Genomic DNA, 12787 nt, shown 5'->3' on the forward strand with positions numbered 1-12787 from the left:
CTGATTTCTTGGTTGCAATTAAAATAAACTAATTTCCTACCTCTGTATATGCTCTCTTATTTTCTGAAGTGTAAAAATACATGTTTCTTTACGTGTACGAGAATGGCAGTGTTCTTTTGTCTTAAACTCTTTAAACATCTGAATGTAAAACTTCCATCCCACTTCTGTCACAAAGCTATGTGGTAAAGGAGGGGTAAGAGCAGTAGAACCAGTCCATCTGAACTAGAGATCTGAGATGGACCTGAATGACAACACCTAAAATTTCAACACAGAGTCTGGTTTTCCACCCACAGTTCACTTTTCTTTATCTCTGTGGCTTTGCTGTGGACCATTATAAGTCCAAGTTTCAAAATTTTAGCTACAGACTTGCACTGAGACTCAGAAATCCAGAAAATCCTGTTATGATGAGGTTTAGTGTTAGTCCTTACCTAAGCACAACTTCCTTTGAGTGCACTGAGTTGCTTAAGTCTGAACTTTCAAAGTATGCCCAAAAATAGGAATGAAGCACATCTTGGCAATGGCTACAATTCCTCATATTTACGAAAGCAATCTTGGGGCATGATGACATTTTCAAAACTAGCATCCAGTTATATGTATTTTTGGAAAAACAAGTTGAGACATACTTCAATAGAGAATATATTATTCTCCCAATTTTATTTTTTCTGAAGTATGCATGATGAAAAGAAAGTGCTTTCCAATAATCCATTTTATTTCTTCAAGCTAACACTTCAGTCAGTCAAATTTTGCTACTGAAGACTTTCAGAGAAGTTGCAACATTCCTCACATTTTGTAGCACTACTTTGTTTTCCCTGGGATCCTGGAAGTTTCACAAGGACTGCACTCTCTGGGTTTCACAGAGGCAAATTGGACCAGCAACATTTTCCTTCTTTGATGCAATGTAATCGATATCTTGGTGCTGCTTCAAGAAGTGCTAACTTGAGCCTGGAGAATGAAGCAGATATGCTGGCTATGTCTACTCTGCATTTCAGGTTACTCTATCCATGTTCACACTGCAGACTGCAGCGTGCTTCCAGGGATGTCCATACATAGGGATATGCTATAGTTATATCAGAAAAAGACACCAGACCTTTTGGCTTTGAAAGCATTTTTGAGTGCATATTTGTGCAACCTTATGTATTTCAAGATGTGTGTTTTTGCAAACCAAAAGCTGCCTTCAAGGCACCGTTGCAGAAAGCACGGTATTTGTGTGGTTATGTGACCATATTTCTGACCAGGCCAGGAGTTTTATTCAAAGAGTGTTATTCAATACAAATATTTTTGCTGTTCTCACTAGTAGCTGGAGCCTGTCACAGTCAGCCTCAGAGAGACTTGCTAGGCAGTGCTTGGTATCCCAGGGTTTGGTGTTTGGCTGGCATTGCTGCAGGAAGGCCTGCAGCTGCAGGTGAAAGCCAAAGTGAAAGCATAGGTACAGCTGCCGTGGCTGTGTTTGTCTACTACCAGCACTGCTTTGTTCTTGTAGGTGATAGGCAGACCTTGGCTCTATCACTCACTAAGTGCTCAGCCCTTCCAGAGCTGGAGCATGGCGTGATGTTCTCTCCTATGCCCTGTCAGTGTGCAGTCAGCCTAGCAAACAAGACAGCTGAATATCCCACCTGTGCTGCAAGAATATCTGAAGATGCACATCACAGGTGAAGGTAAGCGCTGGCAGTGCAGGCTGTGGTGTGGCCCTGTAATTGTCCCAGCTGCAGGGCTTGAGAGCAGATCAGCCCAGACCTCCTCATTGCACCCACTGGTAGACATGTGAGGAGGATCCTCTGCTGCCTTAATGAGGTTACCCTCTCAGTGCTTAGCGTGTGCATAAATAATTGACGGTCAGGGGTTCTGGCCTCAGGCAGTGTACAGTCTAATATGGAAACACAGGTGAGATCACAAAACCTCTATCACAAAACATAGTTTTATGTATACGCTACCTTCCATGTCAAGGCATGGCCATTACCTGAAAATCCAAGAACACAATTATCACAAAACATAATTGTGTCCAGTAGTACATGTAAACGACTATTTAAGCAAGTAATGTTTTTCCATAAAGAGGAAAGATAATGCAAATTGTATTTCACAGAACTGGGCAATAGCTATGCAATTGTTGCTTGAATCCAGTCTTTATCAGCTTTAAAATCTGCCTGTAATCTTTCTTTATAACCATATGGATCTCAGCAGGTGTTTTGCCTAAAGGGTTGTACAGCAGCAGGCCTTCTGAGAGTAATCAAGCCAAAGTAGATCATATGGTTTCACTATAAAACCGTTCCTGATATTTTAAATATTTCCAGCTTTATTTAACTACATTCATCTACCATTAGTCACTCCTATTTAATGTACCACCACTATCGTTTAATTGCAGATATACTTTCTTTCCATAACCACTAACTAGATATTGGTTTTATGAACCCTATTTTTTTCCCACTCTGATAAAAGTCCATTATATGATAAAATCCAACTTAATTTCAAATGTGTTCTCATCACTGTGTTTTATTGCATGTGTTAGTAATCATAAGATAGAGAGATGATCCTGCAACAAGGAGAAAATCCAATATTAAATTAATACATAATAGCTTTGTACAGTACAATCTTTTCACTCTGAGAGATAAATTTTGTCAGCATGGCATTTGCAGTTGGTAGTAGATTCAAGAGATACATTACTCCTCTCAGGAAATAAGTCAAAATCATGGCTTTATCTTGTGGCTAGAAAAAATGAGCTCCCTATCATTTTTATCTGTATTCCCTATTTATTTAGGCAGAGCTGAGGGTAATGGTGGAAACGTGATTCACATGGTAATTGTTTTTAAAATTTTTTTCATTCCCTTACATAAGTGAGTTTTAAGAGTGCATTTTGTTCCTTGATGGTAACAACGTTGTGGGTTGTACAGTATGGTGTGACAGCTACCTCTGTGCTGTCATACAGACCTAATTGGCTTGCAGCAGTCCTTCTAGAGGCTTCTGTTTTGAGAAGCACTTCTGGTGGGCTACATCAAGAATCTTTGCACTGTGTGTTAAATAAGTAACCCTGTACATTTCCATCATTTTTCATCTGTTTACAGTTGAAAAACTCTTTACAGTTCATAACTCTTTACAGTTATACGGTGCTTCAGACAGCATTTTTTCATTTGCTTTTACACTAACTCATGCAGTTGTGTTCTTCCTCTGCAGCACGCTAATATTGACAACACTACAAAACTGAGACAGCTCAGACAATTTAGTTCCTTTCAGGTGCAGTACAGAGCAGAAAGCAAATGCAAGGAATATGTATTTATCTCCACTCCGAAGTTGCCTCGGGCCAGTTTGGTTCCTGGAAAAATTCCATCTACCCTAAGAGTTGCCCTAACTTGTACCATAATTGCTGTGTTTCCCATAGGACTTTTCAGCACTATGCATGACAAGTACTGAAGAACATCTCAGCCATGCCTCAGACTGCTCTCATGCTGCCTCACACATGGAAAGATCCTTAGCAAATATTACCAGTCTAGTAATTTGTTCATTTTTGTAGGAAGACTTCTTCTGGTGCAGGTGGAATGAGAAGAGAAGTAAAAGGCAAGAGACAGCTAATGACCACAATATGTTAATAAATTCTCCTACAACAGAAATCCCTGGTTCTTCTCGTGGGCCTAGCATGAGAGTTCTTCTGACAAATAACTTCTCTGGTGTGTTTATGATAGGTCTATTAAAATATAATTGCTTTAATTATTGTCTAACCTAATTAGCAAAGTGTTCCTCAATGTTTGCAAAGACCCTTGCATGTATCTATAGTTATTTAATAGGTAGTATGGCAAATAAAACCATGCTCCTTATGTTCCTCATTGAACATTCAAAAGCCCCAAAAATTTCACGCTCACCATGATCAGGACACCCTAAGCTTGATGCCTTTTCCCAAGTACTCTGAGTCATCAACTCAGCTTCCAGTAATTGCCTACAGTCCTCCGTTCTTTACGGCATTCCCTTTTCCATTTCCTAAAGAATCACCATTCTTAATTCCTCTGTTTCCCTGCATATAGTCTGGTTAACATGCCATTCTCAAGTATGGTTTATTATTCCATCTGAGCAAAGGAGAAAACGAGAGGAAATGAGTTGAAGCAACCTTTTTGTTTGTCAGTGATGAGACATGGTGTCAGCAAGCTGTCATAGCCCAAGAGTGAAGATGCCTAGGTACAACTACAGCACTTCTGAAAAAAAAAATTCTGGTGAACCCTAAATTTTCATCTTTGATTTTTATCTTCGCTCTTAACAAACAATACATCTCAAGTAAATTTTCCCATCTCTCACTGAGCTGCTTTTCTGAGCTGTATTTTGATGTGCATGTATTTACACTTTATATATGAGTTTTATACAAACGGAGATGGTTACCATTGAATCACTGCATACATTTCTGGCCAATAAAACATAACATTTAAATAATTAGCATATAAACACTAGGTACATTAAATGAAAAGTCATATTGAATCATCTACATAGTAAACAAAAAATTCTTTAGCTGCTTCATCCCTGAAAACAGTCACTGATAGACTGCCATGCCAAGCAGGTAATACCAGTATGATCAAAATGGAAAAAGTGACAGTCATGAAATAGAACAAAACACACCATGGGAAAACGAATTGACCTGCTATGATGACTCACATCTAGCTAACCAATCCAAAGTATATGCTTTGAAGCCTGTTAAAAGTGGAGGAAGCAGATGCTGTAAGTTCATATAGACATAGGGGTACAGAAGGAATACACAAAACTAGAGGCCTGAAAGTTAATGCACGTCTGGTGTTATCAGAACTACAGAAGCACAAAGGATTGTATCAGTAAAGAAGTGATCAGTCTTTGATTTTTACTTTGTGAAGTTCACTGTCCTAGGGATAGGGATAGGAATTGTCCTAGGGACAATTTAATGTCAGTTCTGCCTAGTCACAGTCAAAATCCTAGCTAAGTAGTTTGGAGGTAGTGCCAGCTGATTGTGAAAATGATTGCTGATAAGCCTGTCAATGCTTGCACAGAGAATGGATGGTAATTAAACATGCATTTAAACATAATATTTGAAGTAGGAATAACCTATCTCATGTTCCTTGGATTATCTTATTTGTGTATGTCACCACCTCTGTATCTGAGAGGAGAGGAAACAGGGTTACGTAGCTAGGCACACAAACATACTAGTTTGAAAGGAATGTAACATTATAGTTTATATGTCAGTCTAAATGGAAGAAAAGTAGCAGATACAAATCACTTGAATGTCAGATTCTACAGAAGAAAATATCAGTTAAGAAACTCATTACAAAAATTTCAGTCTGTTTATACGACACTAAGAACTTTCGGGAACTTCAGAGGGAATGTCAGGTAGAGCAACCTGAGAATTCATGGAGTATTAAGGATAATTTCAGGAGCTTGTAAAATATAATTTGCATGATAAATTCCTTACAGTAATGTTTCAGGTACTGGTATTAGTCAAACCCCGTCCAGATACTTTATGCCAGGATGAATCATATATGACAAATGTACACTGAAATCTGCCCTAATTTATGTAACTTTTGCAAAGGTGTTGACCAAAGTGCAGTGTCATACCAGAAACTGGCTCATCCAGTGTCTCTCAAACTCTCCTCTTTAATGTCTGAGTCAGACTATGGGATGTCCTATGGATGTCCTACCGCAATTAGAAACAATGTGAGCCTGTTACTTCTTTTGATGGAAAAAAAATTAGAAAAAGGCACATATTGTAAAGATGCCTGTGACCAAATCATCCTCTCCTTCCATTTTTTGTGCTCTCAAGACAAAAGAATGATCAGCCAGGAGAATGATGAAATAGAAGATTAAACCACATTTTTTGCATCTTACTTTTGCAGACTGTAACAGCACAAGTTTGTCTATAATTTCTCCTTTGAGCATTGCCAAGCATGCATTTTTAGGAGGAATCCTCTGGCAGTGTGGTCAGCAAATCCTGTTGCCATTTCTTTATCCCTAGATTTTTGTGGTCAGACCAAACTTTTCAAAGAGCTGCCTGTACTGGCATTTGTTACATTACATAACAGAGAAACTTTGTTCTGATTCATTATGTTTGGAATGTGTAAGATAAAAACCTCATATTATTGAAAAATTTAACAGCAGGACACGAGGATCTTCACAGCTTTCAGAAAGTATTAGAAGTGGCTCTTTGTAAGCCTGTCAGTACATGTGTTAAGGAGATGTTTTGAACTGGGAAAAGTCATAAATCTCTCCCTGCATGGACCATGGAACAGCCCTGATCTCATCAGGGTCTTCCATCTTTTATTTGATCTTCCCATTTTTTGTAAGGTCTCAGTCTGTTGTGAACCTGAGTTTCTTGTTTCCAGAGAATAAGGACTACAGCCATGCATCCTGGACCATGGTCCTGGGGAATGATTCTTTCAATTCCCATGTTAGAAGGAGCAACTCTGAATTGACAGTTTTTAAATCAGGTCCTTGCTTTCCTCCTTACATGCTTGTAATCCCCCTTGAACCTAAAATTAGGCCTTGGCCCCTGTTGTCATCTCCTAGAATCCTCCAGCAGTGTGACTCTGCTCTGTCCAGAGCAGAATGGGAAATTCTTCCCCATGCCTGCAAGATGCTTTTACACAATAGATTCCATCTACACCGTGACAATGGCAATATGCACAGATGTGGATACAGAGGATCAGCTCATATGAGCATAAATGTTCAAAACCCCTCAACACCACTTTACTGAGTGGGAAGAGCATGTTCCTCATCTGAATTAGTAAGTAGGTGGCAAATAATGTGGCAGGAAGTGAAGAGCTGAACTGCATATTTGGGCAGCTGCTGCTAAAGGCACAGGAGTAGAGGTAAATGCCCCCAGCCAAATGACAGATGCTCCCCCCCTCACACATGAGCAGAATGCTTGTCCCTGTTGGGGCACATGTACACAGCCCATAAGAGGGAAAAAGTTTATTACTGTCTTCTCAAAAAACAAGACTGTTTTGTGCAGTAAAGGAGTTTTAGATATTTGAACTGCAACCTACAGGCCCTTCTCCACCTGAAACACCAAAAATAAAAACTTCACTGTCAATAGAAAGGATTACTTAGCATCCAGCGAATGACAGAACTGAATTTCAGCACTGGTTTTCAGTTGAATTTACCAAGTGGAGGTATTTCTTTTGGGATCTTATTTACTGTCCTGCCTGTTCCATGTAGCAAGAAACAATATCTCTATACTAGCAACCATTATGCTGTATCAATGACTGACCACCTAATTCCCTACTTCCATCCAGGTGTATTTCAAGCTTTGTAAAATTATTTCTATTTGAATAATTTAAAAGCTATTTCGGAATAAAAAATACTGTTGAAATATGCTGATTCAATGATGACTTCAAAAGAATCTTCCTCAGTTTAACCAGATTTAATTTCTTTCATATCTTCAATGTAATAAACCTAGTAGTCTTGAAATTATACATGGAGTTTTCTAGTCAAGCCTTGTAATTGTAGGGTAATAAACAGGAAAAGGTATTTTTCCTGCATTGAATATACAGGCAAAACCAATATAAAATTTGTTTACATATTGTAAATAACAACAAAGGACAAATATTAATTTCTGCCTCTTTGAAGGCTACTCTGTCCTTTGGTTCAAAAAATATTTGGATTGAACTGATGACATAGTTGAACAAAATTATTTTAAAATATGAAATACAATGCTTTAAATAAAGCAAGCAATGTTTTAAAGTGAACAAAATAAAGCTGTTGCTTTAGGTACACCCCATAGTGCAATAATTAAGAGATTCAAAGTTATCCAGATATCTTTCATCTATTTTGTTACTTTCTATTACAGATATGTTTGCATTATTTAGTAATATAGAATTTAAGTGAAAACTTTCTGACTGTCAGATCTTAAGGGGTAACTTAATCAGTCAAGCTTGTAAGAGCAATTTGTAAAATAAAAAACTCTTCTCTCTTCTGGAATGAAAAAAGAATCACATACTTTAATTCAGTTGTTTATTATTTTAAAATTAGAAGAAACAAAACCATGGCATATTTAGGGGAAGGATATATTGCAAAACACTTGTGTTTCAAGGTCATTAATTAATCCTCTCTTCTTTTAATAACTAATTAAAGACGTGATAACATTAGAACACTACCCATCTCCTGTTGGGGCTTCTGAAATCCTGTGACATTTCAAGGAAATGTTCATAGCAAGAATAAGTGCAGTGTAAGGGAAAATTTAGTCCATTATCACAAAAAGTAGACTTTTAATTTTTCATTTGCTTTTAATGCAATATGGTAGTTACCTTGTTTTCCATTCCTCGGAGTAAAAATTATTTAAAACTCCGTAATTTATATATGTAAAAAGAATTAATGATTTAGTAAGTCACACCAATGGTTCAACACTAAACAAAAGTAGGACAAACCTTTTCTTTATTTCTACAAACTTAAAATCATAGAATCATATAATGATTTGGGTTAGAAGGGACCTTAAAGATCAACTTGTTCTAAACCCTCTGCCATGGGCAGGGATACTTTCCATTAGACCAGTTTGCTCAAAGCCCCATCCAACCTGGACTTGAAGGCTCTGAACTTTTTTCAAACAGCACACCAGAAACATTGCAACAAAATCTGTTGATTACAGAGTTTCTATGCCAAAATCTAAGTCAAACTTTGCATGCCTGGCTTTGGATATTCCAGAAATTTATACACAAGATTGGGTTCACTAAATAGCTGTACAATTGGCTCAGGATTAAATTACAATAATATTCCCTACTACATCCACCTCTTCTTAAGCATAGTTGCCCCAATAGACAGGAAACAGGGTATGAGGGTTAGGGTTAGGGTTAGGGATTGGATCAGAGTGATTAAATGAAAGTTATTCTGTCTAAAAATGGTAGATAAACCCCAAGAAACTGAAGAAAAGCTGGTTTGAGTACTGAAAGCAAATCTGACTTTTAGAGGTGCTTTTGCAAAACTGTGGTGTTCTACACATGCATGATGGTTATTTAGGAAAAAGAGGAAAGCTGGGGACATCTAATGGTCTACATTATAATGCAATGCTATCAATGGCTATTACTTGTTTATGCTGCCTCATTTCAAACATTTTGGGGAAACCTGTTTTAAAGTAGTTCCCTTAGATAGCATCATAAATTTGTTAAAGAGGGAAGTATGGTCTGTTGTTTAAAGCACAGGACTGTGAGTCAGAAGATGTAGATTATGCCCCCAGCACTGATAACTCCTGACTGTGTGGCTTCCTCATATCTAAATTGGGAAATAGTACTTAACTAGTCAGAGGTAACAAGGAAACAAGTCATTACTGCTTATAACATTATAATTGTAATAATCAGAATAAAGCCTTCAGAGGAGTACTGATTTAACAAGAAATATGTAGGAAAGAAGCAAATCACCTGTACATTTGAAGTTCTAGTGACTTGTTCTAAGACAAAGTGAAATTTCCGTGTTGTGGTGGTGGATGTTTAGAAATGCAGAGTATCAGTCATTGCATTTGTTGAGCAACAGCCATCTAAAGGTCACTATGGCTCTAAAGTAGAACTATGATCTCATAGCTGCAGTTTTTGCCCTTCCCTATTCACACCCTTTCCATGTTTATGAGTGTTATGCTGGAAGGTATTGATGGCTTCCATCTTCCATATATAGGCAGCCATGTATCTTGTAAGCTTACTATACTCCTGAAGGTCTTGATATTGGAAACAAACGGAGGCAACTGCCCACACTTAAGACTGTGTATTAAAACTGATCAGAATCCAAGCTTGTGAGGGTGGAGGTGTTCTCTAGGACAGGAAAGTGCACCCAGTGCAAGGCTAACTCAAGTTAAGACACCAAATACTTGCAAGTGTAAGTGGGCAATAAAATCTCGGAGGAAAATATACACCCAGGAGGAACTCATGCACTCAGATATGAGTATGGCAGGAGAGCTTACTTTTTGCATTCATTGTAGGATATATTTTTTTTAATGTAAAATTGAGTCAACTACTAATTAGTTCTGATTGAACTATAAAAAACACAACTGGGTGTTTACTTAGCGCAGGAGCCAGGAGAGTCCCAAGGAACTGATAACACATATATTCACTTTTTGTAACTATAGCAAAGGTTTTTCACAGAAGCAATCTGGCAGGACTCTGAAGGGTACACACTTGGGCCCTACTGAAAGTGACCGGATGCAGCAGAATGAGGTCAACTCCATTGTCTCCTTCCCTATGGCTGTGCCTGGGAAGGCCCGGCTGCCATTGCCACAGCATCTCTGGATTGCGTACAAGGACATTTAATCCTGGACAAGCTGCCCCTCCCAGTGGTGACAGGAGTGGTTAAGACTGATTTCCCAGGCTCTACCCTTTTCCTCTTATGGCACATTACTTTAGATGTTCATGAGATGACAAAGATAGCTCTACTTAGTAAAGCACACTTTCAGTACGGATGGATCACCTGCTTTACAGCAAAACTCGTTGTCTGCTACAACATGAGAACAAATATATAATTTTAAAAGCAGTTTTACCATTCCTTTTTGTGGTGTCATCACCTGGTAGCTTATGCAAGAAGAAAATAGCAGGCTTAGAGCCTTAGCTGTCTGGAACAAGTGGCAGAGGAAAGGGAGAGATGAGCACATGGGTTGAATATCCCTTTTTGGTCCCCAGACCAGCCAGCCTGGCGGGCAGAGTGCCTGTTTTGCCTGTCTGAGCCACGCTGTGCTGAGTCAGCAGAAAGCAAGCATAATGTGGCTGATCCATGACGACACAACGCATGAATCTGCACCGTATACTGCCAATAGACACATTTCCATGCTTGCTATGGAGAAGCCGCGTTTCGCTTTATTTAAGACACCGATCCTTAGGGCAGGGCTTGAGAATGGGACACTCCAAGGCGTTAAATGCCTGACAGCTCCACTCCTTTCTAGTAGCCACTGCTTTCACCACAGTGTCACAGCTTGTGAGGTTTCCCTTTCCACAGCTGAGCTCTACAGTCACAACTCCTACCATGCAGCACTCAAACTCGCTGCCTTCCTGAGGCTCCTGGCGGTTTGGACAGATAGGAGGGTTCATCTGTGGAGCGTGGTTCCTGCTTCCCCTAGGGCAGTGGGCCCGGTGATACCAAGCCCCTTGTCTTGAAGCCTTAGAGGGGTAATGATACCAAGCCCCTCAAGATTTGAGTCCCTCAAGGTTTGGATAGAGGTTTGAGTGAAACTTTGTGCCTTCTTTTAAGTTGTTAATCAGTAGCTGTAGCTGAACAGCTATGATTAAGTAATTGCATTGTGAGCTTCATATGGTGCCAAACTCATTTTGGTGGTGCCCAGTGACAGCATAAGGAGCAAGGGCCAAAAACTAGAACACAAGAAGTTCCACCTCAATATGAGGAATAACTTCTTCCAATTGAGGGTGACAGAGCACTGGAACAGGCTGCCCAGGGAGGTCTTGGAGTCTCCCTCTCTAGAGACTTTCCAAACCCACCTGGACGCATTCCTGTGTGACCTGCTTTAGGTGATCCTGCCTTGGCAGGATGGTTGGATTAGGTGATCTCCAGAAGTCCCTTCCCACCCTAACAATTCCGTGATTTTGTGTCTGTACACTTGGCTAATCTTTTAAGGATAAGGGAAGACAATCCCAAGATGAATGGGCTGTCTGGGAAGAAATAGCAGGACTGAAGTCAACAGAACCGAGCGGTAAGTGAGGGAAAGGTAATTCCAGCAGTGGGATCGCAACCACCGACTCATTGACCGCCTACTCAAAAGGGACGCCAGATTCAAACGGAGGGAAGAACTGCGCCTGAGGACTAATTAGCACGAGGAGAGAGAGATATAATTACGAAATAGGGGTTGGAGTACTAATTAATAGAAAAGTTATGTAATTTAGAACTAACGAACGCCGATGCCTTTGTTTGTTAAAATGTACAGACAGCGTAAAGTTTTGATGATCGGCCGAGCCAGCCCTTCCTCGGCTATCCGCCTACCCCGTGCCGTGAGCGCAGCAGCGCAAGTGACTCCCCCCGGGAGCCTCTCCCGCAGCCATTCCGTCCCTCCCGAGCCTCTCCCACAGCCATTCCGTCCCTCCCGAGCCTCTCCCACAGCCGCTCCCTCCCTCCCTCCCGGAGGCGGTGCCGGCGGAGCGGGTCGGGGGGTGGGGCGCAGTGCGCGTGCGCGGCGCTCCCGGAAGCGGCGGCGGCGGGGCAGGGACCCTGCGCTGCGGTGAGAGGGGCCGGGGCGGCGGGGGCTCTGCCCGCCGGGCGGCGACGGACATGACGAACTTCATCTCGGTGCAGCTCAAGAAGGCCTCGGAGGTGGACCTGGCCAAGCCGCTGTGCAAGTTCATCCAGCAGAGCTACCCGGGCGCCGAGGCACAGGCCGAGCACTGCCGCGCCGCCGAGGAGCTCAGCCGGCTCCGCAAGAGCGCGCTCGGCCGCCCGCTCGACAAGCACGAGAGCGCGTTGGAGACCCTCCTCAGGTAGGGCCCTCGCCATCCCTCTTCCTCCGTCTCCCCCAGCCCTGGGTCCCTGTGGGGCCCCGGCGGCAGCTGCGGGCCTTGGGCGTGGCGGAGCCGGAGCCGGGTGCGGGCGGGCCCAGGTGTGGGCGGCCCTTCCTGCCGGGGAGAAGCGGCCGGGGCTGCTGGGCCGGCTCCGGCGGCCTGTGGGATGCAGGCGCCCTGGCGCTCAGGTGTCCTGCAGCATCCCGGGGTCCCCCGCCCTCGCCGCGCCGCTCGGGTGTCGTGGGATGTCACATGATGGCAGCGCGGGCGGGGGGGGAGGCCTTGTCCCCATTAGCGTCCCCTTCCCAGTGTTCGTGTCGTGCTAGGAGCTCTTGGATCTAGAAATGGTAAAATCATAAAATGCTAAGGGATTGGAA

The 12787-nt window shown here is 41.7% G+C and overlaps 1 protein-coding gene and 1 long non-coding RNA gene across 3 annotated transcripts in view; one reads left to right on the plus strand and one right to left on the minus strand.

The window, feature by feature from the left end:
* Window positions 1-632: 632 nt before the first annotated feature.
* LOC135419761 (uncharacterized) lies at window positions 633-11968 on the minus strand. Its single transcript, XR_010433140.1, has 2 exons — window positions 9345-11968; window positions 633-942 (listed from the first exon to the last, which is right to left on the minus strand). It is a non-coding gene; the product is annotated as an uncharacterized LOC135419761 (long non-coding RNA).
* Window positions 11969-12074: 106 nt separating this feature from the next.
* Window positions 12075-12787, plus strand: part of PDCD6IP (programmed cell death 6 interacting protein) — a 31659-nt gene continuing 30946 nt past the window's right edge. For both annotated transcript variants that reach the window (XM_064669465.1, XM_064669466.1), the window contains exon 1: window positions 12075-12389. In XM_064669465.1, the coding sequence (XP_064525535.1) occupies window positions 12184-12389 (206 nt within the window). In that variant the 5' untranslated portion in view covers window positions 12075-12183. The remainder of the gene's footprint in view (window positions 12390-12787) is intronic.

Source organism: Pseudopipra pipra, chromosome 1 (assembly GCF_036250125.1).
Source record: "Pseudopipra pipra isolate bDixPip1 chromosome 1, bDixPip1.hap1, whole genome shotgun sequence".
NCBI classification, from domain to species: domain Eukaryota; kingdom Metazoa; phylum Chordata; class Aves; order Passeriformes; family Pipridae; genus Pseudopipra; species Pseudopipra pipra.